General features: G+C 44.2%; 1 protein-coding gene across 4 annotated transcripts in view; it reads left to right on the forward strand.

Annotated features, from left to right (window-relative positions):
- The window catches only part of AMOT (angiomotin), a 62,901-nt gene extending 46,501 nt beyond the window's left edge, over positions 1-16,400 (forward strand). For all 4 annotated transcript variants that reach the window (XM_004769096.3, XM_004769094.3, XM_004769095.3 and 1 more), the window contains 6 exons: positions 441-590; positions 1,565-1,755; positions 9,266-9,388; positions 10,347-10,579; positions 11,642-12,322; positions 12,665-16,400. In XM_004769096.3, coding sequence (XP_004769153.2) covers positions 441-590; positions 1,565-1,755; positions 9,266-9,388; positions 10,347-10,579; positions 11,642-12,322; positions 12,665-12,762 — 1,476 coding nt within the window. In that variant the 3' untranslated portion in view covers positions 12,763-16,400. The remainder of the gene's footprint in view (positions 1-440; positions 591-1,564; positions 1,756-9,265; positions 9,389-10,346; positions 10,580-11,641; positions 12,323-12,664) is intronic.
- Positions 16,401-18,695: the final 2,295 nt, after the last annotated feature.

Genomic DNA, 18,695 nt, shown 5'->3' on the forward strand with positions numbered 1-18,695 from the left:
CTCTGCCTTTGGCTCAGGTCATGATCCCAGGGTCCTGGGATCGAGCCCCACATCGGGCTCTCTGCTCTGCAGGGAGCCTTCTTCCTCCTCTCTCTCTGCCTGCCCCTCTGCCTACTTGTGATCTCTGTCAGATAAATAAAGAAAAAATCTTAGAAAAAAAAAAAGACAGACTTTGTTGATGGAAGTAGGTCTGGGGAAGACAGAGAGGTGGGGGAAAGAATCAAAAATAAAAGGGAGCTCCTAATTCCTCGTCCTCGTCACATTCTGTGTGTGCTAACTACAAGGCAACTACTCATCATGAAGGACCTTCTTACCATTCATTCTTTTTTTGGAGCTGGACAGAAAGTGATCGAAACACAAGGATGGATTTGGGAGCTAAATACCTGACCCTGTTATTCTCTTTCCTTCCACCTTGCAACTCTCCCACCCTGGAATTTCAGCTGAAAAAGAAGCAGGTGTACGTAGATAAGGTGGAGAAGATGCAGCAAGCCCTTGTACAGCTCCAGGCAGCGTGCGAAAAACGCGAGCAGTTGGAGCATCGTCTCCGGACACGGCTGGAGAGGGAACTGGAGTCCCTCAGAATTCAGCAGGTATGGAGAACTTAAAGAAAATGAGATTGTTCCTGGCCAGTTAAGTTTCATTTGGTGCCTGACGTGAAGATTGGCTCATCTTTTTGTCCCGCCCAACTTTACTTCCAGATTGACTCCTCATGGTAAAGATGAAGTCGGCATCCTTAGCTTTCCTGTTCCAGCAAAATCCTTAATGCCTGTTATCTTGTGCCTTTTATCTTCAAATGAACAAGTAGACCCTGTAAGAAGTCAACATACTGTACAAATAGACTTCTTGACATTTTAGAATTGAATGTGGTCTTTAGAATCATCTGGCCATACTCCTCCTCATTTTTATTTATGTATTTTATTTTTGAAAATGCTTTATTTATTTATTTGTCAGAGAGAGAGAGAGAGCGAGAGAGTGAGCCCAAGCAGGAGGAGCGCCAGGCAGAGGGAGAAGCAGGATCCCCGCTGAGCAGGGAGTCCAACGTGGGGCTCGATTGCAGAACTCTGGGATCATGATCTGAGCCAAAGGCAGACATTTCACCAACTAAGCCACTCAGTTGCCCCATACCCCTCCTCATTTTAGATGGGAGAAAATCAAGACTCAGAAAAGGTTGCATGACTCACTTAAGGCTACACAAGAAGTTAGGGGCAAGGTCAGGCCCCAGTCCTAGATTTTTTTTTTTTTAAAGATTTTATTTATTTGACAGACAGAGATCACAAGTAGGCAGAGAGGCAGACAGAGAGAGAGGAAGGGTAGCAGGCTCCCCACTGAGCAAAGAGCCAGACTCGGGGCTTGATCCCAGGACCCTGGGATCATGACCTGGGCCGAAGGCAGAGAGGCTCAACCCACTGAGCCACCCAGGTGCCCCTAGTCCTAGATTTTTAATGTCTTATTTCTGTTGTGTACCATGGGACACATTCTCTCCAAGAATGGGGGCTCTACGAAGGGGACTTGGCCACCGTGGTTGGCTCACTAACCTGAGGCTTCTCCACATCTCCCCACCCAGCGCCAGGGAAGCTCTCAGCCCACCAACGTTTCTGAATACAATGCCACGGCATTGATGGAGCTCCTCCGGGAGAAGGAAGAGAGGATCCTGGCCCTGGAAGCCGATATGACTAAGTGGGAGCAGAAGTATTTGGAGGAGAACGTGATGAGACATTTCGCTCTAGATGCTGCTGCAACTGTAGCTGCTCAGAGGTAAGGCGGTGGGTGGCTGTTAGAGTCAGGCCCTTCAAGGGGCTGGGGGTGGGCGTGGGGGGCAGAACAGAAAGGGGACCGATGAAAAGATTTTTCAGTATTTTTCCTGTCACGCTCTTTGCTCTTTCCCCCTCCCCTCCCCTCCCCTCCCCGGCCCATCTCTGCTTAAGTGTGTTTTCTTTCATCTGATGAAGCAGGGACTGTGAGGGGAGAGGGTCAGGAATTGGTAAATTAACATTAATTTATAAACTTAACCAGAATCCTAGCTCGGCTTTCCTTGGGAGCCAGAAACATTGCAGGTGGGATCACCCATGACGTTCGCACACCTCTTTCCACCAGAGCCACAGCTTCTTGCAGCCACGTGTGTAGCTTTCTTTGTTTGGCCCTGGGACTAGAGTGGAGGCATCTCCGGAGAAATGCTACTCGAATTAAATGTCACTCAGGAGTGGTGGCCGCCATTTGATAGCTCTGGCTCACCCCAAGTATGCCAAAGGCTGTGCTCAACACAGATCCATCCCTGCCCTTTGAGCAGGTCTATATTTGAAGGCCACATTCTCTGCATCCGTGAGTGGGTCACATGGAAACGGTCACATTCCATTTGGTCAGGGAGAGAAAGTGGCAGGAGGATTTCTTACCTCTGACATTTCCCCCTTCCACATGCTCACATACCAATATTTCAAATATTGGTCTTTGGAGGAAACGGTGCTCTTACCTCGTCTGGCTGTCTTGCTGCTGCTCGGAATCATGAGTTGGAAAAAAAGAAACAAAACAAAAATGAAGTTTGAAGCAGGAGGTGGCCTGGGTTGTTGGAGAGACGGACAGAGCCTGGGGTGGGGTTGGGTGTCTGAGGGAGTCCGGAGCCTCTACCTAGAAAGTTATTAAAATCCACGGTGCTCCTAAATGAGGTGAGCTGGAGGAATCTGGAAATGCTTGCCAGAGTTTAGGGCTGGGATGTGTGTGCTGTGCAGAGGCGGTGGCGGATACATTTATCTGTAATTCCTTCTCATGCCTTCACTTCTTTCTGAAGAGCTGGGCTGGTGGTTTGCAAACCTACTCTCAATTCTCCAGGAAGACATCTTACATTTCTGTAACACACTCTGCCCGTCTCCAGGTATCTTCTATAAACCTTAAATGGATTGGAATTGCCTCTGCCCCAATTTCGAGGCCCTCATGGGCTTAAGCTTACCCGCCTTTGTTTTTCTGCAAATGGTAGATTAGAAGCACAATTAAGTGTCATTTTAGCTTCTGTCTCCCAAGAGAAATATCTGTGCTCTGTCCTTATCTAACAAAGGTTGTTCAGGCAACCCTAATACTGCAAAGGAGATGCAGGATGATTTCTGTCATCTTTGTGCAGAAACTGAGACAGACACCGCTTGCAAAGGTGTGCAGTGTGAGAAAATATTGGGCAGCCAAGGTTCTCGGTGCTGGGATGTTCGCTATTAAAACTGACTCCAGAATAGACTTCAGGTCAGGAGAGGCAGGAAAGCTGGGAGGTTGTCCCCAGGATCTTGTATAAAGAAAGGACCTCCTTCCTTCATTCTGGAAGTTTTGGGTATCGAGGGGAAACCCCCTTTCAGGCATTTCTTTCCAGCATCTATTGGCTTCTGTAAGGTAGATTTAAGTCAAATTTGTTTAAATCACCAGGTAGGAGGTGGAATCATTGTTTCCAGTTAAATGTGCATGCTTATTATTTCATATGATAAAAAGCAGCTAGTTTCTGCCTAGCAGAAACACCTTAAGTTAATTCCTCAGGCAGACATCCTGTATCTGAACTGTATAGTTTTTGCATGCTTGTCAGTCCAGTCCACAGGAGAAATTGAGAGATTGTATTCAAATTCCTGCAGAATGAGAGAACCGGACTAGGTAGTTCCTCCAGAACCTTCTATTTCTAGGATTATACTACTTTTTTCCCAAAGATAATGCCTCTTACACTTGGCCACGGAGACTGGTTCCCTTTCCTCCTTTCTCAATGAGATTTCAAATTTGAAAGGCAGCATTCAGAAAACTTTATTTCAGGACCTGTGAGTTCTTCTGCCTTGCCTTCTAGCATCTCTTGTCATTCCTTTCCTGTCCAGTGGTTTCATTCTGTCTCTTCTCAACCCTAAAAATTTGACCACGGTTCTGCTCTTTGCCCCTTTCCGTGGTAAAAACCTTACATTCTGTTTTCTTTCTAAATAATATTTAAGTGCCTAGGGTATTGGTGGCAAATAGAATGTGCTCAACATGTATTTGAATAAGGAAGGAGAGAAAGAAATAAAAAGGGAGGAAAAAGAAAAGAAGAAGCGAAAGAGAAGGCAATGATTTTCAATTCTATAACTTAAATCTCTAAATCTAGTGCCATATTTTAATGACCTGCTTGGTTCCTGTGTGTTCTGCCGGTATCTCAGGCTTAATCTGTTCCCAATGTAATAGCTTATACGGAGGTAAAATTTGGGAAATGTTGCTTGGGTGATATCAGTGGTAGTTACAGAGTTTTTTCAATTGAGGTATTATTGATATATTAAGAAAACACCTATTTCAAGTGTATGGTTTGATGAACGTGGGCAGGTGAATACAGTAATGGAACCACCACCCCAGTCAAAATAGAGGAAACATTCTAAAGTGCTCTAGCATTCCTTCAACTAGATCCCTTCCTCCCCCACATGACCAGAGACAACATTTTTGGGCATTATTGTTTTGCCTTTTCTAGAATGTTGTAAAAAAGGGATTTATAGAGTATATACTCTTTATGTCTGATTTCTTTCACCTGGCATCATTATTTTGAGATTCATACAAGCTGATGCATGTATAAGTAGTTTATTCCTTTTCATTGCTGAGCAGTGTTCCATAGTTTGGGTCATACCACAGCTGCTTATCCATTCACTTGGTGATGGATATTTGGATTGTTTCTCTTTTTTGCCCATTGTGAATAATAAAATACAGATTTGAATATAATAACAGACAACCGTCTTTTCTCAGGTGAGAAAACCTATTAGGTGATCAGTTTATGCCCGTGTTAGCACTTGGATTCTACCAAGCACCCCTTGTCAAAGGGAAAGTGGTCAATGTAAGAAATCACAGGTAGTCTTTTCTGTATAAGGTACTCTGCTAAGTAGTTTACAGTTATTGCTTATCCTCCTAAAAATTCTTTGAGATAAGACAATTGTTTATTGTATAAGTGAGGAAACTGAAGCAAAAACAGGTAAAATAATTTGTCCAAGATTACACACAGTTAACTAAGAAGAAGAACTGGGATTGAAAGTGACATTTTGACACCTTGACTACTATCCTCTGCTTCTTCCCAGATATGATGATTTAAGATGGTACAATAGGGATTAGGAACTGTTCAAGAGTTCCCATTTGAGGCTTCTTATTTAGTGACTCAAAATACTATATAATCACAATAAGATGGCCCAAATTATAATCCCATATTTTTGTGCTCCTAGAGGTTCTCTAGATGCTTAATATAGATAAGGGATATTATTACCAAGTAGTTCATCCTAGAAGAACAGATTTGGCAGTGCAGATTGAAGTTCACAAATGGTGAATATATTTCTGAATAGCAGCAAAAGGATAAAAAGATAACAAACTTGATCGGCCCTGCAATTGACAAGTGCATTTCCTGAATTAGGTTGTTAACCTTCTCCAGACATGCACTGTTTTGTTTTTATTTTGGGTGCTGTAAATCTGGGAAAGAAGGAAGAAAGGAAGGAGAAAACAGGAGGTAGAAGCTGCTTGCACACATCATACATGCCTTCCTAGCCCTTCCTTGTAGGCTTTCCTCACTTTCCATCCTTGGCTTTCTCATTATACCTTCTGTCTTAGTTATCTTGTTCTCTATTACAACTTCAAATAGTAAGTCTGACATCCCTTAAAGTTAGAATTGTCAACAACTTGGGGCGCCTGGGTGGCTCAGTGGGTTAAGCCTCTGCCTTCAGCTCAGGTCATGATCTCAGGGTCCTGGGATCGAGCCCCGCATCGGGCTCTCTGCTCAGTGGGGAGCCTGCTTCCCCTCCTCTCTGCCTGCCTCTCTGCCTCCTTGTGATCTATCTCTCTCTGTCTGTCAAATAAATAAATAAATAAAATCTTTAAAAATAAAAAAAGAATTGTCAACAACTTATTGGGTATTGTCATATGGCTATTCATAAGACATGTTAACTCCAGTGTAACTAAAAATCAAGACGCATTATTGTGTTTTCCCAGAGATCTCTCCTTATTTTCATAGCACAGAAAATGAGTGGTATGCCATCTTCTCTAGGCATTTGGATTAGAAACACCGAAGTTCTCATTCATTCTTTCTCTAACAGCTACCTTTAAATAGTCTCTTAAGTTGTAGCAATTCTGCCTCCTGTAGCCTGTTCCATTCTCCCTGCTGTTGAATTGGTTCATGATTTCAGTATCTCTGGATGGGATTATTACACTAACTAGTCCTGACTGGTTTGCCCAAGTCCAGTGTATCCTCCCCCACAACTTCCCATCACGTTTCGGCCAGAGAGAATGCTATCTTTCTAAATCACAGCTTGGATCATCGCAGTCCCATCAAAAATGTCTAATGGTTTTCAGTGCCTGTTGGAGTAAAATTCAGACTCACTTCTGTAATAACTAATTATTTACCTGTTTTTTTTTTTTCACCTCAGCTTGCAAGTCTCCTGCAGTCAAGGACTAGTCTTATGCATGTCTAGCCACTTTTTAGCATCACAGTGACTTCAAACACACAGTGCCCCACTCATGGTCAGGTTCACATATTAAATAAACAAAAGGATGCTATCAATAAGAAAAGATGGATTTGAAGTATAAAAGGTTTTTTGTGAAAATTTTATTTATTTATTTGGCAGAGAGAGACACAGTGAGAGAGGGAACATAAGCAGGGGGAGAGAGAGAGGGAGAAGCAGCCCTCCCAGCTGATGAGGGAGCCCAGTGTGGGGCTCGATCCCAGGACTCCTGGATCATGACCTGGGCCGAAGGCAGACCCTTAACGACTGAGCGACCCAGGTGCCCTGAAGTGTAAAAGTTTGAAACACTAGATGTTTTAATGAGGAAGTCATGGGTGACATTCGAGAAAAGAATGTCGGCAACAGGATAGGGATAACTTCATTGGAGAAAGGGAGGAGAGAGATGACTAGAGGGGGAGGGTCAACCAGAAACTCCTTTACTTAAGAATTTAGATGTAGGATGTCAAATTTGGGGATCTGTATTTTGGAGTATACACGTAGTGTTTTCAAGACACGAGCTCACTGCAGATGTGCCTAAGGATTGGAGTATTGGAAGTTACCAGGTCAAGTTGCTCCTTCCAGCACTGTGCTTGCTTGCTTTTTGCTTAGTAGTTCCAGTCTTCTAGAAGGAAGATTGATGTTGAAGGCCATCCTGGCAGCTCTGTAGGAATTCACTAAGTGTCCCACATTTTCAGGCTCCATTCCTGAGGAACTCACAGTGTCCATATCAATTAGCTGGCAGGGCTCTAAGTCCCCAAAATGGTCTTTTATGCAGTGAAAGTGGCAGTAAGCCAGCATTGGCTCCCCCAGTGACAAACCGTATGCTCATGTCCCCAGTGTCCATAGACACCAAGAATTCTCTAGAGAGGCCTGGCTCTGAAGCAGCCATTCCATTGGAACTGTGAGCTGTAGGAGCTGCCTCCGGGATATAATCCCAGAGCTGGAATTCTTTAGAGTCACACTCTCCTGTATGTTACTCTCCTTCTATGTACTTTTCTCTCTTAGGTAATAGGTAACTTTGTTGAATGTTTTTACTGTGACTGGCACTGTGTCTTTTACATGCATACTTTGACTTCATCCCCCCCAAATGCCACAAGATTAGAGGTATAATTATGATTTCTATCTTGCATATGAGGAGACTGAGCGTTCGAGAGGTTAACTGACTGCCTGGGCTCATAGAGTTTGTTAGTGGCAGAGTACTTGAGAAAGTGGGATTTGACCCTGGTGTGGTCTTTAGTAAGAGCCTGTGTTCTCCACCTACACAATGCCATTTCCCCTTGGGTACTTTGGAACACAAGAGCCATCCCCAATGGGACTGGAAGCAGGTGAATTCACCAGAGCAAGTGTGGAATTCTGAGATGCTAAAATGTTTCAGATTTAGCAATTGACGTGAGCCCCTGTAGTCCTTGTGCTTCTTGCAAGCATTTGGGGGAAACAGTAGGTTTATAGAAACTCACCCAAATTCTCTAACTTTAATACCAACTTTCTGCCTCTTCATTCCCCTGCCCTTTCCTTCCCATCTGCACTGGTCACAATCTCTAAGCTGAGAGAACACAGCTAGCTGCCAGCAGAAAATTCTCCCACAGATCCTCATTCTCAAAGGAAGTATAATGAAGCTGTGCCAGTTCATTGTTTTCTTGGTCTATTGTCGGCTTTCCTTGAAGACCCATATAATGACATCAATATTCTTCCTAATCCCTTTTTTTCCCTCCAAGTGATTCAAAGAAGATCTAGTTTTCTTCATTCCCTTCCCTCTTTTGTCTACCACTCGTTCTAAATGCACTGAAGAAGGATGCATGACCTCATTTATCAGGACAATACAGGATTCTGTATATCTTTGACTTGTGCTGTTTAGACATCAGCCTTGTCCATGGGCTAGACCCTCTTCCCAGCAGCGTCTTCTCCTCCTTCTCTTCTTACTCCCCCATGCCTTCTTCTCCTTTCTATCTCATACACACACACACACACACACACACACACGCACACACATGCACACACACACACACACGCACACACACACACTTCACTCATTACTTAGTCTTTGAGTAAATGGCCTGAGACACTTTCAGATGAAACTGGGTGGTGCCTCGTGCAGTTGGGACTCTGGCAAGAGACCAATAGTGTAGTTGGGGAAGAGACTCCTTGATTTGGCACTAGAATGTTTCTGATGTAGGTCAGATAGGAATTAAGTGGCGCTGACTCAAAGGCCCTACTTCTTAGTCAGCTCACATGCTCTGTCTGACCTTCACTGTTGACGTGTCTCTAGTTTGTTTCTAGCACTCGGTGTAGTTGTTGTTATACATCTGTAGCAGTAACTGTCTAGTACATTCTCTGTCTTTTGGCAAAGTCTAGCCTTTTCCCATTTATAACTGTCATGAGAATAAGGTGGAAATAAATAATAATTATTATTTATATTACATATAAGACAGTATATATAAATATAAATATAAATAATAATATAAAGTGGAAATATAAATATCTTCCTATTACCTGGCCATGATCAAAAACCTCAAAGCGACTCTGCCAGAAGGCTTTGGGAGGCTGTCTGTCTAGTTCTGAAGGCAGGCCTGTGCTCCTCGTGTAGAATCCCTTCCTGACTTCTGCAGCTGTACTCATGCCAAAAACCTCTTCTAACTCTGAAAGCTGTGCTTCCCCATCTTGGAGGTTCTTCTCAGTAAGTCATCCAGAAATCGACCATTCCTAATGAGTTTGACTGTAGCTTACTGCTTTCTGGCAATACCTTTGACTTGAGATGGAGTTGATAGGATTCATTGATTTTGCTGCCTTGTCATCATCATCACTGCCATCTTCCTTCTCAGGGACACAACAGTCATCAGCCACTCTCCCAACACCAGCTATGACACGGCCCTGGAAGCTCGCATCCAGAAAGAGGAGGAAGAAATCTTGATGGCCAACAAGCGCTGCCTTGACATGGAGGGCAGGTAAAAATACCGATCTGGACCCTGGTAGAACAGAGAAGAATGTATCGAGACCAGATAGGTCAGAAGGGAAGGGCAGGCATCTGTATTCACAACCGGAAAGCTTGATAATGCAGCCTCCCCAACCCCTGCACCCCTGCCAGCCTCTTACTTGGTATTTGAAATACAATGACTTTTACCTAGCTGTTCCCATTGGCCTTGGTAATTGCTTTCCATCTTCCCTCTGCCAGAACTTTATTGCTGGTATTTGCACTCTGGGGTATTCTTTCTAGCATTGGACTTCAACCCTGTGATACAGCAGCATGCACAGTAAGAGAATATCCATTCCAACTTGGAGGTAGGGTACCTGATACCTTTTATAAACTCATGATCATTTACTTATTAGCTGAAATTGTGGCCCATTCATAGTTCTCATCTTTTCATTAAATACATCATCCATTGACGCAGATCGCTCACTTCAGCACCCCCTGCATGAGTTTACTCTCTCATATACAGTCTTCTTTTCCACCATGACCTTACTTTGGCCTCCTAATTTTTTTTTAAAGATTTTATTTATTTGACAGAGAGTGGTCACAGGTAGGCAGAGAGGCAAGCAGAGAGAGAGAGAGAGAGAGAGGAGGAAGCAGTCTCCCTGCCGAGCAGAGAGCCTGATGTAGGACTCGATCCCAGGACCCTGAGATCATGACCTGAGCTGAAGGCAGAGGCTTAACCCACTGTGCCACCCAGGTGCCCCTGGCCTGCTAATTTTTAAAACAAGTCCTGGATGCTCTGCTATACTCATCTAGGTATTAAGAAAGGCATTTTAAGAAATGTGACACGCCGTCCCTTGCTTTACACCCCAGAAATAACTAAGCCACTCTTCAGTCGAAAAGATACTGGAAGCTCAAGTCCATGCAGGCAGTGAGACCATAACATGGAGGAGGCAACAACGTTTTTTATGTTCTCTTTTTATGGCTCCTAGGATTAAGACCCTCCATGCCCAAATTATTGAGAAGGATGCCATGATCAAAGTACTCCAGCAGCGTTCCCGGAAGGAGCCAAGTAAGACAGAGCAACTGTCGTCCATGCGACCTGCAAAGTCTCTGATGTCCATTTCCAACGCCGGGTCAGGCTTGCTCTCACATTCTTCCACCCTGACTGGCGCCCCCATCGTGGAGGAGAAGCGGGATGACAAGAGCTGGAAGGGGAGCCTAGGTAATGGCAGTAAATGAAGAAGATGAAAATGACGCCTTTAAGGAGAGCCCCGACTTAGATATGTACCCACTCAGCAAGGAAAGGGAGTGATGGTCCAGAATCTAGAAAGGACGATGTATCAGGTTGGGTTTCTGATTGGGTCGCTCCTAAGAGGAGCTCCTCCACGCTTTGATGAGTCACTGAGAGAATACTGGTTGAAACCAAGGCCTTAGAAGATAAGAATTCTGAGTTCTGTTTGGGTGGGAAGGAAGACAACTTCAGTTTCCTTTTAAAAATTCTCAGATCTGGTCTTGCCAAGTGAGACCCTTTGTCTTTGTCCAAAGCCTATGTGTCCTTCATGTCAGTCAGTATCTCAAAATTTCACATTTTCTCTGTTTTTTCCTTTCATGGAATAGGAGGACTCAGAATTCTAGTTAAGCTAAATGGAGCCGGGTGGCAGGTTTTTGTTACCAGTATGTTCTGAGATAAGAACTGAATATACTTTTTCATTCCATTCCTGTCCATTCCTTTCCCTCTAATCAAAACCCCAGAAATATTGTAGCTACCACAAGGCACATTTTTAAAGCCTGAGAAAGCCCACTTTGTATTTTTATTTTGGGTCTCTTTGTTGCTTCTAATACCTTTCTTGGTCCTCTGACACTTGCAGCGTCCTTTGGGCAGAAGAGGCATTCTGGGGATCATGGTCAGGATTAGAATCTTCAGTTGCACAATTATTATCACCCTCATCCATGACCACAGACTTCTTTCCCCAATCCTTTCTAGTTGTCTATTGGTAAATGATGTTGGCGATAAGTGGAACTGAGTGGAAGCATTCTGGAAGCTTGCTGGAAATGAGTTGCCATTGGAAAAATAAAACAGATTCTCGACACTTCAAGGTTTCATACCTTGGTTTGGGGTGGAGAGCCAGGACCAGGAGGGATGTGCCTGCCAAACCGATTCCTGGGTTCTCTAGAGGCACAGGGAAAGTTTCTCCTGAACCTTCTGCAGGAGAGAAGAGGCAACCAGACGTCTGCGTTTGAAGAGCCTGTACTTCTCTGACCTCTTTCCCTCTTTCCCTCCTAGGTATTCTCCTGGGTGGAGACTACCGCACTGAGTCTGTCCCTTCCACACCATCGCCGGTGCCGCCCTCCACTCCCCTGCTCTCGGCTCACTCCAAGACAGGCAGCCGAGACTGCAGCACCCAAACGGAGCGGGGAACAGAACCGAACAAAACCGCAGCTGTCGCTCCAATCTCTGTTCCTACGCCAGCCGCTGTCGCCGCCACTGCTGCCGCCGTCACTGCCAATGCTGCCACCAACACTGCCGCCGCTGCTACCAACACCACCACCATGGTAGCCGCTGCTCCGATTGCGGCTGCCGCCGCCTCTCCGGCTGCTGCCGCCGCCGCTGTCGCCACCCCATCTCCGGCAACTGCTGCTGCTGTTTCTCCAGCTACTGCTGCTCAGAGTCCAGCCTCTGCCTCTGCTGTGGCCGCTGCTGCTGCTGTTGCTCCCACTGCTGCTGCTCAGGTTGCTCCAGCTGCTTCGGCTCCGGTTCCAGCTCCGGCTCCGACTCCAACAGCACCTCAGGCGTCTGCTCCGGCTCCGACTCAAGCACCAGCTCCAGCTCCGGCTGTGGCTGCTCCTCCAGCTCCAGCTCCAGTTCCGGCTCTGGCTCAGGCTGAGGCTTCTGCAAGTCCAGCTGCCAGTTCTGGGTCACGTCGTTTGTCTATACCCAGCCTGACCTGCAATCTGGATAAGACAGGTAAAGATTCTTTGGGTTCTGTCCTCAGTTACAGGTTGTTTTTTGGCACCCTGCTGCGTAGACACTGTTGGTCATTTAGCCAGAGTTGTTCATGTTCTCAGAGGGGATTGATCACAAGACATAAGTGCAGAGTCTGTAGATGACTCCTTGGGACACCAGGATAGGAACAGGAATGAGCCAAGGCCATTCTTCAGTAGAAGTAAATGCTCAGGTGAACAGTGGGAGAGGGTGGCAGGCAAGTCTCACTTCGCCATTGGCTTCATGGCTCCCAAGCTGTCTATTTTTAGGAATCTGTGGCTTTTCCTTGTTCCTAAGTGCTTTCCAATCCCTGTTTCCATTTAGATGGCCCTGTGTTCCACTCCAATACTCTGGAAAGAAAAGCTCCCATTCAGATCCTGGGACAAGAGCCTGATGCAGAGATGGTGGAATATCTCATCTAAACGGCGTATTCGAGAGCTGCAGTTTATCAGCGAGAGTGCTTTTAATCATTTTTCCCTTTTGTTTGTTCTTATTTTGAGGGTGAGGACAAGGGTTGGGGGGGATGTTTTTTAAAGGGACTTTTTATTGAAACGACCTAGTACTTAAGTAATACTATACAAACTCCAGTCTATTCTGGTACACACTTAGAGAGTACCTCTAAAGACCGATTATCAGAATGTGCTCTAAAGTTTACTGTTTGGAATTATACAAATACTTGGACTGTTGATAGCTGACTATACATGAATGTTTTCAACGTGCATAATTTTATTTAGCATTTTGGAGAGCACAGTACGTTTGGAAGACAGTTTGTAACATGTAGTTCAGAAGTGGGAAGCCGGAGAGAATTTGCACATGTGCTGTTTTGTATACTTACCATCTACACAGCGTCGAGAGAGAGAGAGCTCTATGGCTCGGGCTCGTGAAAGGGAGTAGTTTTGGGAGCTGTGTAAGCTAGAGAAAAGGCAGGGAATTTGGGGGTGTGGAAGGGTGCTGGAGCTAATTTTCCCTCCCAATTTCCCAGTTGCCCTGTACCAGGAGATTGTGTTTATCTTCATTTCAGTGGTGCTTTGGAAGTGGATTCTTTTGGTTCCCTCATGGAGGTTCATACATTCATATATATACTCTGGAGTAATTTATGCATTTGGATAATTAATATATTGCTTTCAGATGCTAGGAGAGTAAATTAGCTGCGTGATGTACAACTTCCTCTTTCTTAGGGAGTTAGACCATCAGAGGCCTTGATGGAGAGTTGTTTGAGGTGCTGTGTGCGGCCACGAACACAGCTGGCTTGCCTTTCCTGAGACCAGTCTGCTTAGTGTTTATTTCTTGTCCAGCATGAACTCACTGGCTGCATCACTAGTCTCAAATTTCCAATCGTTGACAAAACCAGGAAGCATATTCAGTGATGGGCCGAATGCTTTGAATTTCTGGTGACTCCTCTGAAATAACTCCTTTTGTTTTCCCCAATTCTTAGCATACGTCTTAAAAGGCATCATTGACTCTCACCTCCAAGGGAATAGCATCAGAAACCCAAAGTACTATGCTGCAGCGGGGGGAGAGGTGGGTTGCAGATGTGTTCTTAGCTATCCCCTCTCACTGCCAGTGACTCCATCTCAGAATACCTTCGGAGAGCAGCAGGAAATGTGCATGTGGACAGGGACCAAGGAGACTGTGGCTCCAAGCTTTGCCATGGGGCTGCCTCGAGGGACGAAAGAGCTGCTTTTTGCCACAGGTCCCTGCTCTGTGTCACCTCTCTGCCCTTCATTAAGGTGACAAATCTGCCGACAATGTCATTAAGATCAGTTTTCAGGGGTATGGGAGGGTGAGGGAAGTTGGGGGGGGTTAGGTAAGGGTGGGGGGTAGAAGTTTGGGGATGTGTTAGTTAGAAACCAGATTAATAGAAGAGTAGGCCTGATATATTACGTTGTGAGGCATAGTGGCTGGAAAGAACTGTAGCAGTAGAGCCCTATACTCTCAGTTTAGTGATGAGGCATCTGAGATCTGAGAGGTTACGTGACTTTTGCAAGATCACACAACACAGCTTTCCATTTTACCATGCTTCTTTCGGGAAATCTTATCTACAGCAAGCCTCGTTTTAAGAAAAGGAATCTTGTCAGACCAGGGCATACGTATTTTGTAAAACGTTCCTGGCTTGAGTAGTTTGTCCAGGGTTCTGAATTCCTACTTTGCCTCTCCTGCAGTGCCTTTTGCAAGGTCTCATTTCCACACTGAGTCACATGAAACTCTCCCCACCCCAACCCCAAAGAAATCGGCCTCACTTCTTCTCTTGCTGTGGATTGACTGCCTCAGATCATCTTACAGGGTTCCTCTGTGACCACGGGAATGGTGGCCTGTTTAACAGTATTTTTGCGCCATTCCTAATTCTCTTCCATAGGGATCATCCTGCACGGTGGAGGGAGAGACAAGAGGGAGACTGATGTGATTTTCAGCCAGTCTTGACATTTCAGTAATGAAGTGATCATCCTACACGTTAGTCCTCTGTCATCAAGTGAATCCCAAATAGAAATTAAAAGTGCAGTTGTGTTAATACTGGTTCATACTACCCTTTAGTCATAAGGGGGGAAAGTCCTCAACTAGTAGAAGCCACAGGTAAGCAAACTTCGGGACTGCTACCTTCTAGCCAAATAAATAAATCCAAATAAATTTAAACCTTTCATCTACTCCTTTTATGGTTATAACACATTGCCAGAATTTTTGCTAGCTCTGGGAGCCATCATTCTAATTACATTCTGTAAGGTGACAAATGTCATACATTCCACATTGTGTGGCAGCCATCTCTTTAGACTCATGTCATTTTGGGAAAGGAGGAAGTTCTTGGCTGAGTGCTACCTTGAACTTTCCGCCGCATCTCTGCCCCCTCACACCAGAGGCAGTCTGGTTTGGCTCAGTTTTTACTCCCTGGTAATTGGCTAAAGTAATAACCATACATCCGAGAGATGGAGGAAGTCCATGTCAGTATATTATGTTTACGAGGAAGGTAGATTCAGCCTTTTCAGAAAATCTCTAATAGGTGTCCTTTTAAAATTTCAGGTTTATGGGAGAAATGTCAAGTTAGTCACCTTTTCACAATTGTGTGGATATGTAACATTTGGGGGATCTTTGTGGACTCCCGCTTATCTATGCATTTTACCGGCACCTCAGGACAGAAGGGTGACCTTGTTGTCTTAACGTGTACTGCTCGGTGGTCTCTGGGGACCTTTCCAGTCAATTGTACCCCAATGTCCCATGTACAGAAAAACTTCATTAGAACAAACTTTACTTGATATAAAACTCCTATTAACGATTTTTATTAAATAAAAGTAGCTTGAATGTTCTTTTAAAATCATGTTATCTGGATTGTTGTTTCAATGAAGGATTTATTTTCCATGCTGCTTTCGAGCTTCGGGATGACAGGATAGCAGAAACCTGAGATATCTGCCATCATCTGCTGCAGGAAACACCAAGTGTTCTCTTGTTACGCAATTGGGTGGGTACAACGATTGGAAAATGAACAAAGTGACTGTGCAAACTACTTTTTAGGAACAGCCTAAACACTCAGAATGCGGCAGCTTAAAGTGCATACATATGGACTAACTTTTATAAATGATATTCTCATGTCTGTTAGCCATACAATCTCCTGTTATCTCAGTTACTCATTTCACATATGGAATGTGTTTACTTCAAATGTGTGCTTTCTTCCTGAACATATTGTCAAAGGAAGGCATCAGCTATGGGCTAATTGCCATCAATTTCAGCCCGCCATGATCCTTGGAAAGAGATCTCCCAAGTATCATTCATCATCAGTAGGACAAGTGTCGGGAGTTTGTTTATTTTTTTCCAGTAGCAACGATGGTTACATGGAGTTGTCAAACCTCCTTCTGGCCTCCCTTGTGATTAATGGCATGTGTTTATAAGATGGATAGCTAGGGTTGGCAGATGGCTAGAGAAGAAGCACTTCGGTTTAAAATGTATGTGGCCCCGTAATGATTGAGACCCCATTCTGTAATCGACTGAGCTAGTTCCAATAAAGATAAGCAGGTTTGAATCCACTTTGTGCCTATCTTTTCACTGACAATAAAGTTAGCTATTTTAAAATGCAGTGCCGTGTGGAAAATGTTTTGGTGTTTACCCAGCAGAGGCTTTATTTACACTGTACGAGTGATCACTTTGAATTTAGTATGCAGTGAAATTGCCTTTCAAGGGCAGCTTAAAGTATGGAGTGTGATTATAAAGTATTAAGACAACACCACAGGCCACATGCTCTAATCGGTTCCTTTCTGTATTTGGGCAGCATATATTAAAAGCTTTGCATCTTTTAATCTCCCGTTTCTGAGGGATAAAATGATGGCCACCCAAAGCAGAGAATTCATCCTTTAGTTAGCAATTTGGAAGGCCCCCTTGATGCTTCTTTTGTACCCTTGTTCTTATGCCAATTCATCAGTTTTGGTTGAGGGAGCTTGTTATTAAAAGCAAATCAAAACCGCAAACAAGTTGGCTTTTTTCACCGAAAATGTGAAAGTGGAAAGTGCACCTCCTGTTTACAACTGGGTCTTTACAACACGGGCTTTGAAATGACACTTCTTACAGGGAAATTGGCTGGATGCGTGTTGCAAAATGTATGGGAAGGGGATATAGAATTCATTAAACTCTAAATTTGATTTGTTACAATGAATTCGGGCTGCATTCCCTCCATATTTATGATGAATACATTGGAAACGTCACACTAGGTATGAAAGCCCACTCCTCTCTTTTGGGATGAAGATGGCTTTAAGTGAACCCATCTTTTTTTTTTTTTAAGATTTTATTTATTTATTTGAGAAAGGAAGAGAGAGGGGGAGAGGGAGAAGCAGGCTCCCTGCCTGAGCTCGATGCTCGCTCCATCCCAGGACTCTGGCATCATGACTTGAGTGGAAGGCAGTCGCTTAACTCACGAAGCCACCCAGGCGCCTCAACTGCACCTTACAAAGCTCTGTGAAACATTTTTTTTTTTTTCAGAAGTATATTGTGACCAGTTCTTAATGAGCGGTCATTTGCAGGGAGAAAGAAACAGGTTCCTTCAAAAGTGACTAAGATTGCGTTGTAGGAGCTTTGTAGAATGAGCTGGTATTATAACTGATCTGATCATCTGTGTGGGTTCTTCCTCTCCCCTTGCTGTGGGCCTCCCTACTGTGAAGCTATTCGCAGTCTATGTGAGTTCCACAGTTTCAGGGAAAAAAAAAAAAAAAACAAAAACACCTGCTGCTTCCCACTTTCCTCACCTCCCTCTTCTCCTGCAGGGAGGTTTTTATGGGAGGAAAAAAGTGTGTGATTTCGTTTTAGAATACTTTCTAAATTACTTGGCTATCACCATGATAATTGAGTGAAGACCTGTGGAGGACAGGACTTAGTTTCCAAAAAGGAAATGACACCAAAATTTCATACCACGCCACAAATACTCAGATGCACCAGCTGGCCAAATCCAAGGTATTTATTTAGGCTCCCGTGGGTTTTTTGCTTGCTGAATACCTCTAATCAATGGTTTCAGGCACGTATGAGTTGTGGAATCTCACTGCGGATTAGATGTTGCCATTATGTAAAAGGCCCCAGAGTTTGAAAAAAAAAAAAAAAAAGAACAAAAACATAGCCCATGGTTCTAATTTACTAGAGAAAATGACACATATGCATGCGCATACCTACATTTACAATTCTTTCTGGCATATGAAATGAAAAAAGTTTGAACAAGATTCAGAACTAGTGCAAAGGACAGAATGATTGCTGGGATGGCACAGAGTATGTGTGTAGGGGCCGGGAGGTCTAAGAGGGGGAGGTTTGAAGGATGTACTGGCATTAACCTGGTGAACTAGGGAATGGGGATGAACATTCCATGCAGAAGGAATAGCATGTGCAAAGGCAATGTTACTTTGTTGGACCTGTGATCAAAAGAAGACCACTGTTTCCAAGATGAAAGGCCTGAGAGAACTGCGAATTCTAACACCTCTCAATGGAAATTTACAAGCTTCCCGGATTAGGTGGTAGAATGTAGTGAACTGGTCCAGTAGTTGAAATAACATGGGTGTCTAGTCCTAAATCTGCAGCTAAACAGTTGTTTACCTTTGGGTAAGTCCCTTAACAGGATCAGAGAGGTTTATCAGTAAAATGGGGATAAATACTCGTTTTTGTGGACCCCATGGAGAGGAAGTAAGAGAGCTTCATAAAATGAGAACATAAAAAGGTACTAGTCAGAAACAATGGGATGAATTTATAAGGATGAGGTTTCTGTAACGTCTATTAAGGAAAAATTCAAACATACATAGAACAGAATAAGACAAGGCCATTCCATGTGTCCATTACTGGGCTTTAGCATTATCAATGTGTAGTGAATCTTGCTTCATTTATCACCCGTGCCCATCAGCCC

The sequence above is a fragment of the Mustela putorius genome, unplaced genomic scaffold (assembly GCF_011764305.1).
Source record: "Mustela putorius furo isolate JIRA1106 unplaced genomic scaffold, ASM1176430v1.1 tig00003901_pilon_pilon_pilon, whole genome shotgun sequence".
Lineage (NCBI taxonomy): Eukaryota > Metazoa > Chordata > Mammalia > Carnivora > Mustelidae > Mustela > Mustela putorius.